Here is a 22,075-nt window from a genome sequence, read left to right on the forward strand (position 1 = left end):
CAACACAGGACCTTAGCAGATAAGAGCTCCTGGGTGGATGGCTTCACACTGCAGCAGCACAGGACCCGGCCCTTGGAATCTCAAGTCTTGTGACGAAAGAAACTGACACTGGATGCGAACTTGCAGCAGCAGACGTCAGATAACGCTTCCAACAAAGGATTCATCAAGGCTCTCTGCATTTAGCACACTTTCAGGAACCGGATAAACTAATATTGCTGGTCAGATTCTCTTCACTATCTCGGTCCAGCACTCTGGTGAAGGGACTAAAGGGGTTCAAATCGTGTCCCTGGAGGTCCAGCAGAAGTCCAAAGTTTTGGCAGGAATCTGACTTCGGAAGACCATGCACCGCACACTTGTGCAAGGTCACTGGGTATGGGCGGTTTGCAGCCCAGCAAGGTCACAGCTTGTCGAAGTATGGGTCAAAATGCAGATCTTAATACTAGTGGGTCTCACCATCCTCTTGGGAGGAGTTGTCGTTTTTGGGACCCCCCCCCCAGGTCGCTCGGAAGGAAGGGTTAAAACAGTCTCTGGTTAGACAGCAGGCTCTCCGTTCACGAGTCAATACAGCTATCTTTTCATCATCTTCCTCTTTGGATTAGGTTCCAGTAGTCTACTTTAGCAAACTCTCCCTGCAGTTTACCAAAGGTGGTGGGGGGTGCTGGCTGTCCAATCAGGACAGTCAGCCCCCCCCCCCCATCCCTCCAGCCCAAAAGCTATAGGGAACTATAAATCCATACACACACTATGGAGAGACATAAAAAGCGTCAGCCATAAAAAGCGTAAAACACTGCGTGAGAGGGGGAAAAATATTCCCACTCACCTAGGTACAAGGAAAAATAATCAAGTCCAAGCAAAACGTTCTGGGGTTGACACAGGTCAGGAAGATTATTCACATTTATGAAAATCTTACGTAACCTGCTAATGAAACGTAGCACGTGCACATTTAGTGTTGCAGGACTTGGGTGTAAGACACTATGACAGTATGAAACTTAGTGCATAGACTGTTCAAGACAAATTACTCTCCTAGATATTGTCACACTTGTATGAAAATTAGAAGAGAACTAAAGCCTATAATTGCATTTAGGTTCTATACATCTTACCAAGAATTAAGACCGAAAACATTGAAGGGGTGATGCAGAAATCTAAGAATGCCACTGTGCAGGGGCGAGAACACCTAGCCAGGGAGAACCTTACCTGGAATTTCTTAGAGATCTTGAAGGCGTGTGCAGAAGTCTTCCTTGCGCTCTCAGAAAGGGATCTCAGTGACATCTGATTCTGTAGTGGGGTTTTGTCATCTGGCAGTGGCTACAGTTGCATTGAGAGAAGAAAAAAGTCAACTTGCTCTTATGCTCTACTTTCTTCACCTCCATCCAAATGAGTTTAACAGGTTGTGATTAAATGGAAATCTATTTCCTAAACGTCTGTCCATGTCATTTGTGCTCTGTTAAAATGTCATACTCTGGTAACTCAGACGTTTGAGAACACCAGCCTTCTCATATCAATCCCCAGGACACCTTAATACACAGATCAATTATCCTCAGTTCTGCTAGCCTGATTAAACCTTACAATGTACCAATGCCTAGATGATAACTCACCAGGGACTTGTCAATTAAGCACAACATGTAGGTGTCATGTAGTAGGATGTCAGATGGTCGCTTGGCGTTGAAGGCGATGTTGGTGATGGGGGTGTCACGCTCCAGCCAGTCTTTGTGCAGTCCATGCTGCTGCACTTTCCGACTCCAGTCTGTGTACGATTTGCCCTCGATATTGAATTCAAGTACCTAACAGTGCCCAAAAAGAGGTGTCATACATAGAACACTTGAAAGAAAACGCACAGTCCAGCAAACACAATATTTTCCTAATTGACATACGAGTGCTTCTCTAGCTGTGGTCAATAGCATGGCAAAAATAATAAAACAAATGTCACGGTTTGCAAATGCTTCTCCCTCTACAACTACACTGGTGGTTACAAACATTTACTGCTCTTTCTAGCTCATGCTACTTCTGAACCGGCAGCCTGGTTTTTGGTCACTCCCATACAATTGCAACCATGGATCAGTTAGAGCAGTTCAAGTATTTTTGTTTTTTACCTTGCAGTGACCGCAATCACACAAACATTACTAGAATTTAAATGAAAATTAAATGTGTTACACTCCTGGCACTCTTCTAGTCTAAGATGTTTAGCACTCTTATACGGAAAAATGCTTTCCACTTTGGGTAGATGAACACGTGACTTATTTCCTTTTATCCTGTTTTTTTTGTACACCACAACAGCAAATGTACACAATTTGTTTTGTCTTTATTCCAATTGCAAAAGCGTCATCACAGTGTCAGAATAAAGGAGCCTATAGAAACCATACAAAAGGAAATTTTGTAAATTGTGCAGTTATTTATATAGTAGTTAGACCTGTTGGTGCACGATTTTAACTGGTCCCAACATTGGCCATCACTGAACTAAGGCGAAGGGGGACAGTGATTTGCATAGAATCATGTTTGGGTCAAGCGAAGAAGTCCGATTTAGCTTTAATGTCTGATTCCAGGCAACAACTTACCCGAATTTGTACACAATCAATTCTGAAGCGACATACAAATTAAAATGCATGAACACTCATTTTGATTTGGAGCTTCCTTGAGGGGTGGAAAAATCAATACAATTGTGCCACGAGACTTGAAGGCAAATATAGTGTTATCACCCAAGTTTCGGAGCCGGACACTTATAAGACACTACTGATGCAACATCACCAACTGGGCTCTGAGCCAGACCATAACCGGATACTGCAAGGGCAAAGAGCATAAGATGAATGGATCAATCAAAGCGGTATGGAGTAGTTTCCTCTAGATGCACCAAAAAAGAAAAAAAAAAAAAAGACCTTCGACATGGACAGAACATGGGCTTTCCAAAGAGTGGGGTAATTGCCAGACATATCACAAATTAAGCCATTTCAAAACCCTTGACTTTGGTCTAATGAACAATGTCATGGATATATGTCTTTGATGTGAAATACACAGATTTTTATTCGGTGAGGTCAACTGCCACAATCAGCCAACCCAAGCTAGCCAGCAAAACACATGTGCCAAGTTAGCTAACCTAGACTTTGCCCCAAGACAGACTGACATGCCATAACCAAGTTAGCCTGTGCGGCAGCCAAACCAGCAAGTGACTTCAAAGTCAGTCTGTGAGCTATCCAAAGCCAGTGTAGCAGAAAGCCCCTAGTTACCATACTGCAAAGATAATGCATGAAAGGAGCGTTAGGCGAGTTTTCCTAAAGTCTACCTGGAGGGGAGACTCTATAAAACTATCCCTTGGTATACAGGTCCCCAACCCTTAGTTTAAGTTTGTACTCCCCATAGGATTGGTAGAATGCCAGAGTGTTAGGACAGTTTTTCTGAAGTCCAACTAAGGGCTTATTAAAACCATACAACTGAGACACTACAAAACTAAGGCTGCACCCACCCGAGTATATGGGTAGCGTAGACAGAGCAGGCAGGCTTATCTAAGGAGGGAGAGAGGGCTGTAGCTGAGTAGAAAGAAATTGTAGCATACATATGGTAAAAAGGAAACACAAACACTATGCATTGTAAGAATAAAGGGTTTATTTAAATACAAATTGGCCAAGAGGAATCCTAGGAAAATAAGTACTATTGCATTATATGTAAACACAATTATAAAAACACAACACAATACTTTAAAGTACACAGACCAAAGCATAGAACCTGTTAAGAAACTGTACAGAAAACTAACTGTATTTATTGGGAAGTCAGATCTTATCAAACACATTTAGTATAGGACACACCTATTCACGCGTAGTAAAAGAATCAGTTACTTTTAGATTACTTTACAGTAAGTCACAGGTAGTCAGTCATGCAGTGAAACTCAGTTAAGGAATCACTTGGTAAACCAACCCTGTTACCAGGATACTTTTCTTAATAGTGGAACACATTCAAGGAACAGTATAAACCTATAACTACATTCAGGTTAACCCAGTTAGACCAGGTGATTAAGACCTTATGGTGCAATATGCAATTACAGTTGCTTTTCAGATCAGTGGAACAAAAACTATGGTAAGCAATAACTTTCTACACTAATTTAGGATTGCACCAGGCAGACCAAGGTCAGCTACACCTACAAGACACTTTAAGAATGGCACATAGCTATTCTAGGCAGGTAAAACCTAAGGGTGTAATATACTAATACATTTGCTTTTCAGATCAGTGGAATACAGACTAAGGTAAGCAATAACTATTTTTGGACGGCACAAGGCAGATCAAGGTAAGTGAAACCTTATAAATTGCACACAGCTATTTAAAGGTAAGTAAAAGCCAAGGCAGACTTATTCTAAACAGGCTAAACAGCAGGGCAGGGGAAGCAAGACCCAGTTGGTATATTTTTACATTTATATCCTAAAAGAAATAGTAAAGTAAAGCCAGCATAATTACTTTTGGGAAAGATGCATAACCAATTCACAAGTGAGTAAAATAAACTTATATATGCTTTTCAGAATGGCAAAACATTCAAGGTGAGTAAGAACGTTTGTAACTGCTCTCACACAGAGACAGTTACCAACCAACTCTTTCACAAGTATCTTACTTTTGGACAGCTGTTATGCTTTTCAAGGCAGAATCCTTTTCTTATCCAGTCCTTCTCTAGTCTATGGCGTGATTTCACTCAGAGGCAGAAGAGACCCTAGTGGTCTAGGTGCCAGCTGTAGGCAGGGTGAGATAGGGTTCAGTTGCAGGAAAAGTCGGAGTTCAGAGGAAGTCTCTTCAAACAAGTATTTTACGAGAGTTAGTTAGGGTCCAGGGACTTCTGTGAAGACACCCTAGGAGGATTCCAGCAGTGGGCTTGAGTGAACTGGATGAGAGGAGTCCCAATCACAAGAAACACCCCAAAGCTACACAAAAATCACAAGATTAAGGTAAATTAATACCCCAGCCAACAACGTCAGCACAGTACAGTTTGCAGCAGGAAGACCTCAGGATCAGCAGCCAAAAAACTGGTTAATAAATTCCTTCTCATCAAGATAGGACACTGGAAGGGATTTTGCCGCAGAGATTAACAGGGACGAAACCAGGCAAGAGTTTTTTTTGCAGCTGGGTGAGGCTCTGGTTTTGGTGCTCTTTTCAGGAGCCAGGAGAAGAATTATTACTGGTGGGATTCTTGTCCCTAATCTGGTCCAGCACTCTGGTGAGTGGACTTCAAGGACTTTAGTCCTGTCTCTGGAGAGCCAGGAGGAGGCCACCAAAGTTTCAGCTCGATTCAAAATTCGGATGACCATGCACTGCACGATGGCTCGAGGTCTCAGGTGTAAGGGGAGTTTTCCGAAAGTCCTACTGGCAGTAAGACTTTAGTAAGCTATCCCAGTCGTTTGTAGATCCCCCCAACTCTTAGCATCAGTCTGCACTAGCTCGGGACTTTGGTAGTGTGGCAGAGCAATCAGGCTCATTTTAAGAGGAAGATGTGAGCCATAGGTACTCAATCTTAGTTTGACAGGCACAGCAAAGAAGCACTTACATATATATTTATATAAAAAGATAGATTATATTTCCACCAGAATCACTTTAAATACAAACGGTAACAGTAGAACACTTAGGAATACTAGATAATACACTTCAAAGGGCACATTCACTTTTGTGTTGGTTCACTGTTACATTTGTAGCAACGTTAGACAGGGAAGAGACAAGGTTATCTTATCATCGGTAATTGCGCACTCATGCGGTTTTCAACAGGTTATACGGTAATGCATTTACTCTGCAAACACAGAAAAGTCATTTAAAGGGAGGAAAATAAGTGGTTAATGGTTAGGGCAACATGAGCTTAGTGCAAGGTTCTAGATAGTTTCTTCGCCTGGCAAATCTTTAAAGTCATAAAACACAAACCCTAGCTAAAGGCAGTTCGGAGAGGGTTTGAAGTCTTGGCAAAGAGCGAATAATGAAGAGTTCCTGCAGATTTCTTACAGTCTCTGAAGTCATTGAAGCAGCAAGTTAGCAACTAACAAAGGAGACCTAAAAACGGCCTTGAAAAAGGGACACAAGCAGCAGCTTACGTTAGAGCCAAGAGGGGGTTTCCCTGGGCACCTCTATGTGCTCTCCAACGCTCTGGAGCGACTTCTCAGAATCAGGTAAGCAATACCTTTTTCCCCACAGTACCTTGAGTTTGAAGAAAGTGTTTGTGTTGGCTCCTCCACGATGTGACAGCTCTGGACCCAACATCTGGATTCCTTGGTCTGGTGACAAAAGGTGGAACAATGGACAGTGTCTTCCAGCAGCAGTCATGAGAGGGGACCTGCGGCACAACCATCAGCAACTTCTTAGTTCATGCTGCGGTTTTGGCACTTTTTCAGCAGCACCAACCAAGGACACGGATCGCCCTCGGTCAATCTTCTTTGCTTCCTGAAGTCCCACACTCTGGTGAGGGGGTCTGGGCCAGTTGAGTCAGGTCTCAAATGTCATTACAGGCTCAGCACAGATTTGGACGGATTCAGCCTTTGCACAACGATGTACTCGAAATGGGCAGCACGTCTTTTGGTATTGGGGTTCCACAGCTCTCGAAACTCCTAGGACCTCGGGGGGATGGCTCGTCTCAAAGTTCATCTTGGGACTGGTTGTTCCCACCAGTCAAAGGGAAGGAGTCCTCATCGGAGATCCTCTGTCGCATAGCAAACAGGGTCAGGGCAGCAGTGGGTGCGTCACAGTGTTGCAAAGGTTCTGCAGGCATCTCTGGTCGTAGTCTTCTCTGGTTACTTCCCTTTCCTGTGGTCGACTTGCTTTACACTCCAGAAGTCTTACCTTTTATACAGGTCCAGCACAATCCTCTGCAATCTCTCAGCATTTTACAGAAAGGGGTGTTTGGCTGTCCAATCAGGAGAGCCAGACCCACTGTGGGAGCTGGTCCTATTCAGGCAATCTGGCAGACAAAGGACAGGGGGGGTGGGTGAATGACTCCGCCCCCACTTCCTGCCTGGCCAGACACTCCGGATCCTAGGCAGGGATACCTACTGGTTCCCGCCAAAGGTGACACGGTGACTGACACACACACACACACACACACACACACACCCCCCCCCTGCGAATGGTAGAAGGGCTAACAAAGAACAACCTCAATAGTAATGGCGAAAAAAGAAGGGAGGCCCCAAGCTGGTACTTAGGTGCCCCTATTGTGCACTACCGAGGCTATGGACATAACCTGCGGTATAAAAATACACAATAGTTGGTAGAACACGCCCATTGCCACCAGCCATAACTAGGTGACTGTCTATGTGACTAAAAAGTCATGTCATAGGAGCAGAGAGAAGGGGGATTCTAAGTATCCCTTTGGCACACCCCAACTTCAGTGGAGTGCCAATCTATCAAGCTATAGATTTTTGGGCGAGATACTAAGTGTATCTCTATCCTTAAGAACTGTAGTTAATTTAAGGATATAGCAAAAAGAATCTTAGAGGACCTGAAGGGTCCCCAGCAACATTGCCTATAAGGAGCTGTGTGCTGCAGTAGTAAAACACGCATGGCTTTAAGAGCTATGAAGCATACTGGCTCCATAGTACAGGTAGAATACAAAGTTCCAAAAGCCGGAGCCCTTAAGAATTAATGAGTGGAAAAAGGGTCCACTCATTCAGGGTTACAGGAAAAGGGTCCAGAAGTCCAGCAAAAAGTGCTGGCGGTCTCACTAGGAGGGGATGAAGCACAATAATAAATAATCTCCCTAACACAAGGGAATAGGGGTATTGCAGCCCAGCAAGGTCTCAGCACAAAGTGCAATGGCTCAAAATGCAGGTCTTCTTGAGTCTAGTGGATCTCACAAGGCTCTGGGTTGGGGCGTTCTTTTCGAGATCCCCAGATCGATTGGATGGCAGGTGTTAGGTAAAGATTTGGGGTAGTACCCTTTGGGTGTACAACAACCTCAGCCTCCTGGCAATAAGGAACCAAACTTTGGTATAAGTTTGAACTACACTGGTTGGTAGTGTGGCCTAGCAGCCAGGCTTATCTCAAGAGGGGTCAATGTGAGCAGTAGTGGAGTTAGAGATTCAAAGTGACAAGTATTCAAATAAACGCTGATACTCAAGGTTTCTTGATAAAACAATTATTTATTTAGCAGTCATTTAAACAAGCCTTCAGAAGGAGGAATATAAAAGCAACACTCAAATACACTTCAGAAATACACACTCTTCGGTTTCTCAGAATCAGTAAAGACCCATTGGGCATGGCACACAGACAGTTCCTACACCCTCAGGTGACTTAAATAGTTAGGACACTGTGGACATTAATATATTACTGTACATTCAGGGTAGGCTTTGAGAGCGTCAAAAGAAAAGGGTTATTAGAACAAACAAGAGATCAAACATTCTTTAAGCAGGCAAATACCTTTGAACCCCCCCAATGCACAGTAAGTTAAACCCTTCCTGGAAGGAAAGGTGAAACACAATATCAGAGGAGTGAAGAGTCATTCAGGGAACCAGGCTAAGCCAATGGGCAAAAGTCTATGTGGACTGAAGCACTTCTTGCAGGTGAGTAAAAGTCTTCGCACAATGTTTTTAGAAGTCTTTGGTGAAAAAGAAGAATCAAATGTAGGCCCACAAGCCGGGAGACTTGTAAAGTAGAAGAGCAAGCAAATCTACAGATGGCAACCGGCAAACATCAAATAAGTGGCACTTCGGTGTTTCAGGTTCTGGCGACTACCGCAAACAGCAACACTGTGGTTCCTGGCTGTCGAGATGGGCTTTCCTCGCTTCTGGGGTCCAGAACTCTGTTGAGGTGGCTCCGGCTTGGTTAGTCTTGCTTCCTGGGAGTCTCGAGGATCTTCCTGGAGCTCTTGGCCAACTTAAAAGCAATGCACACAAACTGGTGTTCCTCTGCCTGGCAATTCGGTTCCAGCAGCGATTGCAATGAAATTCAACCAGCTCCGAGAGGATGTCCAGGTGGCTTACTTTGGAGTCCCACCAACTCAAAGGGAGAAGTGTTCTTCGCAGGGCTTCTGTTGATACGAATTTGCAGTTTAGACACAGCAGCAGGGCTTCACCGGGCAAACCAACGGTCCAGGAGTTGCACCAGGCATCCTCTACAAGTTCTTCGGATTCCTTCATCCAGTGGTCGACCCTGCCTACTAAGCCAAAAAGCCTTGCCTTTTATGCAGCTCGCTCCCATTAATAGCAGCCCAGCTGTCAGTCACCCAGCAGGGTGGCTGTCCTTGCCGGACAGCCAGCCGGCCAATCACCTAGGAGTGAATTCCTGTCTCCTAGGAGACTAAGCGCAGGGAGTTTCGGGCACCTCACTCACTTCCTGCCCCGACCAGACATTCTGGAGCCAGAGGCAGATTTCACTTGTGAAGCCTGCCAAAGAAAACGAACAAAGGGACCAAACCTGGGTTGGCGTGCAGAGTAAATCTCAAGAAGGACCAAAACAACAAATGGCAAAAAAAGACGACCAGGGCCATTTGGACAAAAATGGCACCAATGGGTGCTTCACTGTGGCTGCGAACGCAGCCCGTGGTAAAAACACAACACAGTAGTAAAAAGTAACCACTGCCACCAGCCATTAATTGTGTAAAGGGTAACATTAAAATGTTTACATGAGAAGCTAGACAAAGGGATACTAGGTAACCCCTCCAGCACCCTATGGTAATATAGTGTTTGCTGGGTCTAGAAAGTTACAAGGCAAGTAAAGTCAATTTCACTTTACTGCTCTTGGAAACAGTTAATCCAAGAGTAAGGTATTTATACCTTGGGAAACCTAAAAGACTTCCCTGTGTCACTGCACTGAAGGTGCTGCGCGACAATGCAAAAAGATGCCTATGGAGTTTGTCAGACTCCAAAAACAGAGTTCAAATCACAGAAAAATACATGAGTGGGAAAAAGTTCTCACTCTCTCTAGGTTAAAAATTGAATTCTTAGAGTCCAGCAAAAGTGCTGGGGGTCTCTAGAGTAGAAAGGAATTAGCAAATTTGAGAATTTTTTGTAACAGAAGGGTTAGAGCAGGCTGCGGTTACACAGCAGGCTCTCCTGTCGCTGAGAATCGCTACAGCTTTCTTTTTCCTCTTCGGTTTCGGGTCCAGTGGTCGACTTGTTAGCAGCTTCCAGGTTCGGAGTATTTAACAGACACTACTGCACAACTTCTACAATCTCCCTCTGCATTTTATAGAAAGGGGAAGTCTAGCTGTCCAATCAGGAAAGCCAGCCCTCACCCCCATTAACATTGGGATTTCAGGCAAGACGAAAGAAATAGAATTGCAGAGTTTTGGACTCATCTCTTCCTGTCTTCTCAGACACTCTGGAGCCTTGGCAGGGAATACAAAGGATTGCTGCCAAAGACGAATTTCCCACTGAGGACATTTCCACCTAGAAAGGCAGGGGAAGACTCCAGAAACGCAAGCAAGAAATGGCGCAAAAAGAAGGAACCCACCATTTTAGCAAAAAGTTGACACTTCTGTGCATTACTGAGGCTGAATTAACCGGCTACGAGTACACAGGACAAAGTCATAAAGGTAAAACCACTGCCACCAGCCATTCAAGCAAACTTGCAATTGTAACAAACAAGTTACAGGTAAGAAAGGGGATACTTTGTATCCCCCCCCACCCAAAACTCCACATAAGGTGGGGTTTTGCTGGCTACCTATATAAAAAGTAAAGGGGAATGAAAATACTCTTCTGCTCCTAGATTTATCAGCTGCCTTCGACCTGGTCGACCACAGGGTCCTATGCAGCCATCTGGATTCGGCAGCTCATTTCTCCGAAGAAGCCACTGCATGGATACAATCATTCCTAACCAACAGGACTAGGAGAGTTCTCTCCTATGGCAGCAGCCAACCCCATCCCCATAACTTGCGGAGTGCCCCAGGGATCTTGCGTCTCACCCACCCTCTACAATATCTTTACCAGGACCCTGTTCGACAATCTGGACCTTCTGGCTGTCACCTACACTAACTATGCAGATGACACTCAGATTCTCCTACCACTTACCGGTGATTACGACAAGGATTTGGCATTGGTGAACAGGATATATCTCATCATCCAGGCATGGATGGCCACCCACGGTCTATGCCTGAATGATGACAAAACAGAGATCATCATCCTGGGCACTCCCTCGACCCTCAAAAAAACTCAGCCCCGAATACTCAGCATTCAACATAGACAATATTATTACTGTCGCCAAAGAGGTCAAAACACTGGGTTTCTATCTGGACTCCACTCTCTCCCTCAGCAAGCAGGTAAATGCCTTGGCCTCGGCCACGGCATACACATGCAAGTTGATCAGAGCAGGCAAGGCCTTCCTGTCTCAGGACAGTTGCATCACCCTAGCCAGAGCCCTCATCTTATCCAGGCTGGACTACTGCAATGCGCTATACATAGGAGCCAATAAACAAACCATCAAAAAAATCCAACTCCTACAAAATAATGCGCTAAGAGCAGCCCTAGGAATCCCCAAGAGAGAACATATCTCTAACACCAGAAGAGCCAACAACTGGCTCTCCACTCACGACAAAATAAAACTAAAAACTGCCTCCCTCACGCACAAATGCTTGAACAATGCAGCACCCCGCTACCTATCCGACAGATTCACTTTGAAGCCTACCACAAGAATCACCAGACTCGCCAACACCAACTACCTCTGGATCCCCAGATACAAACATGTCAAAATAGGAGGCAGCAGCTTCCAGGTCAAGGCAGCACTCCTGTGGAACTCACTATCTTCCCCTCTAAGAATCAATCAATCCTATCACAAGTTCCGTCAAAGCATCACTAGTTGGCTCAAAGATGCAGACATCTAGGCATATACCTTGCTGACTTTGCCCGGCACCTCTCTCTACACCGCATGCACCAACCACTGTGTAAAACTATGCATGCCATCAATGTACCCGCCTATATATATCGTAACTTCATTGTGCCAACATGTAACCAAGCGGCACTTGCACATAATTGTATTTTACATGTTGTAACCAAGCTTTGAATATCCTTATGCCTTGCGTCTGAATACCCTCGGGTCTGGAGCGCAATACAAATAATAAACTAAACTACTACTTGGGACCTGTAGCTCACCCAAGTACATGAAAGAGAAATTAACAGGGGAGCCCAAAGGGGAAACCCAGCATAAGCCCAAACGTTGTAGGAAACCATAACTTCAATCATTCATTATGGAGACACATACAAAAGTCACCCATAAAAAGAGTAAAAGAGCTAGGGACAAAGTGAACAGTTACCAAGTCCAAGCAAAAAGTGCTGGGGTTGATACAGGTCAGGAAGATTTATCATAAATATGAAAATCTTACCCAATACAGAGCAACCAGACTCATCTTATACGGAGGATGTGAGCTATAGGCGAGTACAATTAACCCAGTCAATACATTAACCCAAAGAAAAACAACACTGGAGGTTATAATCAAATATACATTTTATATACACAAGGCAAGGTAAGTAAATACTAGTTCAGACTAATCAACACACATAGGTAACATAAGCAATACTTTTTATAGAGGACTGCTTCAATGGTAGTGGCTCGCACCCACAATTGTTACAGTGGAATGAGTTTCATGCATTTATAAAAGCACTCTAGGACGGAAAAAGGGAGTTAAATAATGATAGCTGTGATTTACTTCTTAGCAACACTTTTCAAGGCTTCTTTAGCAGTCCAATCCCCAACTAGTCAAGAATTCATCAAAGTCAGAGTAAGATGGGAGCAATGTTTTATGCAGCAGCAGAAAATGCAAAGTTCTTTAGTTACGTTAAATACAATGCTTTAGTAGACTAACACAATGCATAGGGACCTGGCAAAGGACTCCCTAAAAGAGCAAACGCTCTGAAGGACTGAGTGGGATGTAACAGCAGCAGTCGTGAGAAAGGACCCTTAGCAAAGATTTCTTGGTCTTCGGTTTTGGCACCTTTTTATCAGCTCCAACAGTGAACGGATACGCCCAGTTGATTTTCTTCGATTCTGCAGTCCTGCACTCTGGTGAGGGGACTTGGATGAGCTGGATCGTGCCTCTGTGAGGTCCAACTGGATCTCAAATTTCTGGTTAGGATTTGTTCACGCAAAGACTTTGCACTGCAAATGGGTCGGAGGTCCCCTGGTATGTGTGGATTGCAGCCCTGGAAGGTCACAGCACATCAGGGGATGGTTCGATATGCAGTTTGTCTTAAGGCTGGTTGGTCCCACCAGCCAAAGGGAAGGAGTCGTCCTCTTTGGAGCTGTGTCGATAAGAAAACAGGGTCAGGACAGCAGTGGTCGCTTCAGTTACTGGAAAGGTCTGCCGGCATCTCTGGTCGTCTTCAGCTTTGGATCTTCTGTTCCAGTGGTCGACTTGCCTTCTGCCTCCGGAACCTCACCTTTTATTTGGATTTACCATTCACTCTTCTGCAAACTCTCCCTGCAGTTTACAGTGAGTGGCTGTCCAATCAGGACATCCAACCCCCCCACCCCCCCTCCTCCCAGTGGGAACTGGTTGCATTCAGACACATCAGCAGACAAAGGACAAAGGACAGGGGTGTTTCGGGATCCTCCCATACTTCCTGCCCTCACAGACACACTGGAGGCTAGGCTGTCTACATAAAGGGTTCCTTCCAAAGGCAAAACAAAGGCAAAACACATTCAGACCTCCCCCTCCGAGAAACAAAGGAGCGACCATGTTAGAAAATAGGTGACCCTTTTGTACATAACCGGGGATGCAGTCTGCAGTAGAAAATAGCACAAATGTTGGTAGAACATATCAACTGCCACCAGCCATATATATAGCGTTGTCTGACCAAAAAGTCACAAGAGAGGAGGAGGAGGAGGATACTAGGTATCCCTTTAGAATTCCTCAAGGTGGGATGTGCTAATCTCTCACAATTTAAAGTTTTAGAAAGGATACAAAGTATACCTCTTTCCTTAAGAACAGTAGTTCTTAGGGAAAATAAAAATATAGAAAGGAGAACCGTAAGGGTCTCCAGAGCAAAACTGCACAGAGGGCGATGTGTGCTGCAAAAGTAACACAGATGCATTTAAGAGTGATGGAGGAAAGCAAGAGTAAACAAATATGTAAAACAAACAGGGTTCTCACAGTAAGAGCATGAAAGAATGAATAAGGGGGAACAAGGCGCCCCTCATTCAGGAAAACAAGGAACATTTCCAGACGCCCAACAAAAAGTGCTGGGGGTCTCTCTAGAAGAGGGTATTCAGCATCTCCCTAACAAGGAGTCCATTCCAAAAGTGCAATAAAGCAGTTTTGATTAAGGCTAGTGATTAAAAATAAATGCGCACAAAAAACATACATATCAGCGAATGCAGTCTCTTAAAGCACTCATCGCTCTCCTGAAAGCTCGCATCAGAGGTGTGCAGTTTAATTTGTAACGGGATGCAATTGCGCACAAGTGGGGAAACTGAAGGACAAGCAGTAGCCTAAGGGGATTAGGAAATCGATTCCTAAGAGGAATATTGATGCAATGTTGTGGCTTTGGCCGGGGAGTGCAGGGTGATTAGTGTAAGCAGAGCAGTACTTATTATCCCCATAGTTACAATACACATCAACAATAAGTAAATGTAAAGAACCCTCTATACACACAGACAATACACCTTGCAACTCTTTATCCATAGTACCCGGTGGCCATAAATACATTTTTTACCCCAATAAGAAGTCCTCCTTTAGGACGCCCCGAAGGCCCACAAACTGCCATCTGTTGGAAAATTGAATAGCCGTCAAGAATCACTTTCTCCGTCAAGTTAGGTTTCCTGCAAAATTACAAAGCCATGTTTAGACAGCTCTACACTAGAACCTCCCTGGGCCATCAGGTGATGGAAACCTCTTGTGTTCCAAGAAGCGAGGCTAAAGATACCAACCAGTTTTCTGACTCCCCATACTTTTGGTTGAGGACGGTTGGGAGATCCACATCTGGTCTTGTGTTTTTTCCGTGTTTATCTCCTCCCCTTCCCTCCACTTACTCCCTGGGTTATTTAATTTTCCTTCAAGGAATAACTGCCTTTTCTGATTGTGCGTAGACCAACCATTTTTATTATAGCTCTCACAGAAGGGCGATGCAGGGTGTTCTATGATGTTACAAATGTCAAAACCTCTTTGGCGAATTTCAAGCAGAATTCTCTTATTCGGCGGGAGCCGATCGTAATTTTTGCCACATCCCATCTTTTCCCGTTGCAAAATTCTATACGATCAAGGTCTGTAGAACAGAATCTTTGAAGGCGAGGGATATTTAGAATTGACAGGATCTGTGGCCTATTTAGATATGTTAAGCCATAGTCTTTAAAGATTGCTTCCATTATAAAGCTTTCCTGTAGTTTGTGGGGACCTGTAGACTCCGGAGGGTATGTTTTTGTGGAGTTCTTCCAGTGCATGCTCCTCCATGTGGCAACAGCTTCCTCCCTCTAAGTCTTTCTCTTGTCAGCAAATAAGGACCCAAAAGTTGTTTCCACTCCCCTGTTCATCTCAGGAGGGAGGGCAGCCATCAAGTCTGCTAGAGTGGGAGCAGTCCGTTCTTTCTGAATAGTTAGGCCAAGGGCATTCATCCCTTGGATCGTGATATCACGACCCTGTTGCCTTATCTCATTATCAAGCTGATGTGAGTTACCTCCTCCTTGTATATGTTTACCATGCGTCGTCGTATTGTTAAAGACCTCCTGTAGGGTCTCTCAGGGGATTGTATTTCTGCTCCTGCCCAAGAGTGCATATTCACACTAGTTGGAAGTAGCCAATCCTTCAGGCCTCCCCCTGTTTTATGGAGCCATCTCTACTGATCAACCGCAGGGTCTGCTTTGTAGCCTCTGTATGTGGCATTAATTTAGATGGATTCTGCAGGTCTCTTAATGGGACCTGTAGCCAGACATTTTGCTTCGGGCTATGGCTGTCCCTTTCTCCCCTCAGTACTCCGGGATCCATCTTGGCTTGTTCCTAGAAGTAATTTGGGGCATTTGCAACATCACCAGTCTTTGCTGAACGTGCAGAAGGCAGTTCTGTGTCTTTTTGGAAATGTTCTGCCCCATGAATGTCAATTAATGAGTACTGGGAAGAAAAGGGTCTGCAGTCTTTAGGCCCAATTAAGGACTCTTACAAACAGGGGGGCTCATTTCAGGCCTTCCTTTTGTAACACGTATATTTGTTATGATCGAGAATTAGAGTTATGCTTCCCAGTCCCTGTTAGTTGCTTGTTCTTTCCCTTCGAGGGTTTATTCAGATTACCGTTTCTTTCTTCTCCATATTAAGTAGGAGCCTTTTGTTTTTTTTTGCTTCTTGTTCATTAGTTTGCTTGGACGTTTTTGGCTGCTTAGTCAGAATTTCTTGAGCACCCGATGGCTCCTTTGTTGACCTAGGCAGGTCCAAGTCTACTTCCATTGCACCAAGTCGTAACAGTTCTTCCAGCATTTCCTTCCCCGTCGGAGTGTCCATAAATGAGGAGGAATTCCTCCTTGTTGTAGCAGCAGTGGTGGTTTCAGGTTTCCAGAAATGATTAGGACACTTAAGTCTGCTTCATTCACTTTGCAGTTTTCCCCCGTGGAGAGATTACTAGTTGCCATTAGGGTAATTGGTCTTCAAAGTCTTTGATTTTAGAAGCAGATTCGAGAACATTTCCATGAAAGGGTAGTAAATTCTTTCTATATGTCCACAAGGTGGTTTACGATGCCACGCACTTCATTCTTAAAAAAAACTATTTACTTCTTCCTGTTTAGGTAATGTTTCTATCAAGTCAGCCACATTCTTGATTTGGATAGTTTTTCCTAGTTTCTTCCTTCTCTCAAACACCTCTACCAATGAGGTTAGTACAAAATTCAGCGCTGCCAACGTCTGGTGGTCCATCCTTGTGTCCTGTAGATTTCCATTCTGCAAGGGGTTTATGTGGTCAGGGGAATTGAGATCAGAGGAAGATTGGTCTTCCATCGGAGCATTAAAGAGCTCTGGAGTATTAGACAAAGACTAGTCCGGGAAATGCATCCGATGTTTCAGCCAGACCCTGTAAGCTAAATATTTCCTCCTGTACTTCATGGTCTCCTAAACTAACTTCCTTACCCAGCCTTTCCTCGCCAGAATGTAGCAGTCCGATTTTGGGGAGTTCTGCAAGGAAGGATGCAAAGCATTCCCCTATTTTTCTATGCATTGTATGGCTATTGAAAGTAAAGTCCAGATTGGCGGTTCCTTCCGTCTGGGCTTCCGTTTGTACTGTGAAGTCCTGTGGTTGCCGATTTTTGTCCGCGTATTCCCCTCTATCTTGTAAGAAATAAAAACCAGTGCACATTTTTTCTGTTTCAAGCCCAGGCAAGGAGTTCATTAAAGACTGTCTCTGAAACGCCTCCTCTTGCTTTACTTCTTAGTTTCATGCGGTGTATGGTTAGCACCATTTTTAGTTCCTACGCCGGGGTAGGCGCCTTCACAGGCAGGAAAGGACGAAACAGTCATTTCAAGAACTCCTTGACGAGATGGTGGGGCCAAAGACGGTCGTCCTGGAGACCTAGTATAGCAAGAGAAAGCTGCTAGATGCACCTTGATAGAAGGTCGACCTCCTGCGACTAGTACGTCGCAAAAAGCTTCCACTTGTGCCAGTAACACTTAAGAGTTGATGACGCTCTGGCCTTGGCAAGGACTTCCCTGCATTCCGCCGGCAGCTCGTGTCCTCTGAACTCTAGGGTTGCAGCCTTTAACGACCCTGGGACACGATGCAGGATTCTATGACAAGACCGGAGGCGAGCATTATGCTTAACTTCTTTAATTACTGCTAACCACAGCTTTTTAAATCTTTCTTTTGTTTCAATGTATTTTTTTTTTATAACTCGTATAAACAGAAAAAATGAAACATCTTAGTCTTAACTCGGCTAAACTACATCCCCCATTAGGCTCTTCAATATGGTAGTCCAATAGCCACTCTCTCACTGTCCAATCAGGTAATCCCTTCTACTATAAGTCACTGCCTCTCTGGGTCCCTTCCTCCTCTTTTTTGCTGCACCACAGATAAGTGACATCTATTCTAGCAGTACCTTGCTATGCTGTGTTTTTATGATACTTAATCGTCGAAACATTAAGTTTATATATTTGTAAAGCACGCGCATACCATTAGCATGAACGTATTAGCATTCGAGTTTCGAAACGCACGCGTTCATTTCGCGGACAAGTTAGACTTTCAGGACGGCTGACTGCCGAGCCCGCGAGTGATCTCACTCGCTCTAGGGCTCGGCCAGTGAGCCGCGAACGAACACAGACGGCAATAAAGAGTATCGCGGGCAACGCGTAGTACGCAGTAAACCCCACTCCCTTTAGAAACAAGCGAAGCGCGAGCATGCACATTACTGTATTCCTCACAGAGTTTTGTTCTCGCACGGAGAAAGCCAACTGGTTCAAGCCGTAGCACTAGGAGTCAAGCCTCTACAAGACAGGTTATTAGTCCTGGAAGAAATACTGGGCAAGAAAGCTGGCACGCTCGACGACCCTGGTGAGGGAAACTCAACACAAGAGCCTCGGAGACAAGTTGAGAAGGGGAAGAAAGTGGCCCGGAAGAGGAAACACTCTTCTACTCCCCCAGGCGCAGATACAGGGAAGGATAAGTCCCTAGAGGTGGCTGATGCTTTCAATAGGCTGAAAAGCGGCTTTCTTACTAAGACAGACGTGCCCAACCTCGTACCCCCTACCCCAGGGGCGACAAATATAGGGGATACCTCATCGTCCTCAGAGCATTCGGACCAGGAAAGGGGAGAGGATGATGATCAGAGCATAAGCAAAGTGAGCGTAGTCTCGCAGAAAAATACAAGCGAGCCTAAAGCCAGCGGTGTGGAGGCCCCTCTGGATGAAGAAGACATGTCAGACATGTTTGAACCGGACACAATAAGGCACCCCAGATCAACGGACTGGACCCCATCACCAAGAGTAGCCCTATATATGTCCCAAAAAAATGAGAAAACCTATGGAGAGAGACATTAGATTCAGACTTAAAGCCGAGTGTCCGAGACCAGAGCTGACAGGGGAAGTAGCAGAGACTCCCGAACTCGACGCAAAAATGCTAACCTTCATAATGAAGGCAGGAAAGGACACCAGAAAAGGCATGGATAGGGCATGGAAGACGTGCCAGGATAAACTGTTAGACCTAGCCGGTCCCATAGCGAAGATAATGGATTTAGCCGAGAGAGCTAAAGATACTGGGGAGCCAGTCGACCCTCTTACATTGGCAGGATGGGCGCAAAGAGCAGTCTGCATGCTGGGCAACGCAAACTGCGCAATATCTTCAGAGCGGCGCAGATCGGCTTTACTGAAGATTGATAACAAACTAGGAGACCTGGCGTCTTACGAAGCCGGGGAAAGCGCCCAAGGGCTCCTGTTCGGTGACACTTTTGTGAAAGAAATGAACAGATTCATCGGAACATACACAGCGCTGGAGAAAGCGCAGGCCTCCATTAGGAAGGTATTCCCGGGGAGAGTTTTTTCAGGGGCCGATTGATAGAGGCCGCTCAACCGGCCGATTCAATACCAGAAGAGCACAAGGCCCCAGAGCCCAGTATTGGGAGACCCAACAACAAGAAGCCTTTTTCCCGAACAGAGGACGAGGTTCTCGGGGACGGGGATATTACCGACACCAGAACAATAACTCAGGTGAGAGAACGCGCAGCGACCTATCCCCCTGTGGGGGGCAGGACATTGCTTTTTTTGCACAACTGGCGCGATCTATCATCAGATGCATGGGTTGTTCAGACCGTACAAGGCTTCATTCTAGAGTTCCTAGGTCATCCGGTGCAAGATCGCCCTCACAGAATTCAAATGACACAGGCCGAAGAAGTTTTACTAGACGCAGAGATCCAGGATCTTGCGTGGAAAAACGCGATAGAGGGGGCTACAGGGAGCGGCCAATCCTTCCTGAGCAATATGTTCCTAGTCCGTCGCAAGGACAAAGTTCGTCCAGTAATCAATCTGAAAGAACTCAACAGCTGGTTAGTGTACAAGAACTTCAAGATGGAGGGAATCCATCTGCTAGGGGACTTACTCAGAAAGGGGGACTGGCTCGCGCGCCTAGATCTGAAAGACGCTTACCTCACAGTTCCGATAGCTCCCCATTATCGACCCTTTCTAAGATTCAGGTGGAGAGACGAACTCTGGCAGTTCAGATGCCTACCGTTCGGTCTATCGTCAGCACCATGGACGTTCACCAAGCTTACGAGGCCCATCGCGACAGCACTGCGGGAACAAGGGTGTCGGATGATTGTCTACCTGGACGACATCCTATTTATGGCTGAAAACAAAGATCGCTTACAGAAGCAGATTCAATGGGCTATAGAGCTAATTTCCAGCCTAGGATTCCTAGTGAACAAAGACAAATCAGAGCTTACGCCGACCAAGCGGCTAGAGTTCTTGGGTTTCACTATAGATACAAAGAAAGCTACCTTGGAGTTACCAACTCACAAAATGAGAGCCATCAAGAAAGATCTGATAACAGCACTCAAGAAACCGCTGATCTCTCCGTTATCTAGCCAGGATAGTAGGTCTTTTAGCAGCATCCATACAAGCAATATTTCCCGGCCCTTTACATTATCGAGCTCTTCAGAGGCTGAAGATCAAGTACCTAAGGAAAGGCTGGAGATACCATCGACTAGTTCCCCTAGACGAAGAAAGCAGATCAGAACTCACCTGGTGGCTCCACAATATGGAAGCCTGGAACGGCCGCGCCATCTTCGGAGACATACCAGGGTTAGAGTCAGACGCCAGCAGGTCCGGCTGGGAAGCGCGATGCGGCGACATAGAAACAGGCGGGAAATGGTCAAAAGAAGAATTGGAACTACATATCAATTGCCTAGAATTACTAGCGGGGTCTTTCGCAGTAAAAGCGTTTACCAGAGAAAGCGCACTGCAGCATCCTTCTCAAGATGGACAATATATCTGCAGTAAGGTATATAAACAAGCTGGGAGGTACCAGGTCCAGGATGTTAGCGGAATTGGCAAAGGATTTCTGGCACGACTGCCTACAGAAGAAGATTATAGTCAAAGCAGAGCATCTCCCAGGGGCCCTGAACTCAGTGGCGGACTGGAACTCCCGACACCTAGTAGATTACAGCGACTGGAAACTACACAGACATATTCAAGAAGTTAGAAGCAAGATGGGGGCCATTGCACATGGACCTGTTCGCCTCGAGGCTAAACACACAGCTGCCGGATTACTTCAGCTGGAAGCTGGACCCAGAAGCCCAGGGGACGGATGCATTCATGCATCATTGGGGGTCGCAGAGACACTATGCCTTTCCCCCCTTTGCGATGCTGGCAAGGGTACTAGCAAAGGTGCGCAGAGACGAAGCTCAGATAGTGACGCCAGAGTGGAAGTCGCAAGCCTGGTTTCCAGTTCTGATGGAACTTTCAATGGATTTTCCACAGAAGATTGCATACAGACAAGACTTGCTGACCAATCCAGCAGGAGCCCCTCACCCTCTGTTAGTGGATCAATCCTTAACACTGATAGCGTGCAGCATTTCAGGCATAGATGGTGCTTGCCAGGCCTTTCAGAAGACGCTACAAGACCAATCTATCATGGGCTCCATCTACGATCAGGAGCTATAATTCCGCGTGGCAAGCCTGGGACTTATGGTGCAGGGGGAGGAGTACATCTCCCATTTCAGCACCTGTAGTCCAAGTAGTGAATTTCCTAGCCAGCCTCCCGTCTACAGGGAGGGCGTTCAGAACTGTAGGAGTATATAGGTCAGCAATCTCTGCTGGACACGAGCTAGTGGACGGGGCACCAGTAGGGGGAACACCCAGCGGTGTCCCGATTGCTAAAGGGTGTAAAAAAGTGTCCAAAAAGTCATACATCTGTTCGAGCATTGGCTGAGTAACAACTTTGTCAGATAAACAGCTTTCAGGCAAGCTAGCTACACTCCTGTGCTTAGTGTCCTGTAGAAGAGTTTCAGACGTTAAAGCCCTAGAGATAGACAGGAAGATGTACTACCTGGAAGGGATAGCCTTTACCATAGCGCAGCGTACAAAGACCAATTCTAAAGTGATCTCATACCCATAATGGCCGAACGAGAAATTGTATGTGGCGAATTGTATAAAGTGTTATGAAGCAGCAACAGCAGCGGTTAGACCGAAGGGGGTTACCCAGTTGCTTATAGCACGTATTAAACCATACAAAGCAGTTACGTCAGC

At 45.5% G+C, this 22,075-nt stretch overlaps 1 protein-coding gene across 2 annotated transcripts in view; it reads right to left on the reverse strand.

Annotated features, from left to right (window-relative positions):
- UTP4 (UTP4 small subunit processome component) overlaps nt 1-22,075 on the reverse strand; it is a 392,106-nt gene that overhangs the window by 16,299 nt on the left and 353,732 nt on the right. For both annotated transcript variants that reach the window (XM_069635538.1, XM_069635537.1), the window contains 2 exons: nt 1,596-1,781; nt 1,195-1,305 (listed from right to left, as the gene is read on the reverse strand). In XM_069635538.1, coding sequence (XP_069491639.1) covers nt 1,195-1,305; nt 1,596-1,781 — 297 coding nt within the window. The remainder of the gene's footprint in view (nt 1-1,194; nt 1,306-1,595; nt 1,782-22,075) is intronic.

Source organism: Ambystoma mexicanum, chromosome 1q (assembly GCF_040938575.1).
Source record: "Ambystoma mexicanum isolate Mex_15411 chromosome 1q, UKY_AmexF1_1, whole genome shotgun sequence".
In the NCBI taxonomy this organism is placed as follows: Eukaryota; Metazoa; Chordata; class Amphibia; order Caudata; family Ambystomatidae; genus Ambystoma; species Ambystoma mexicanum.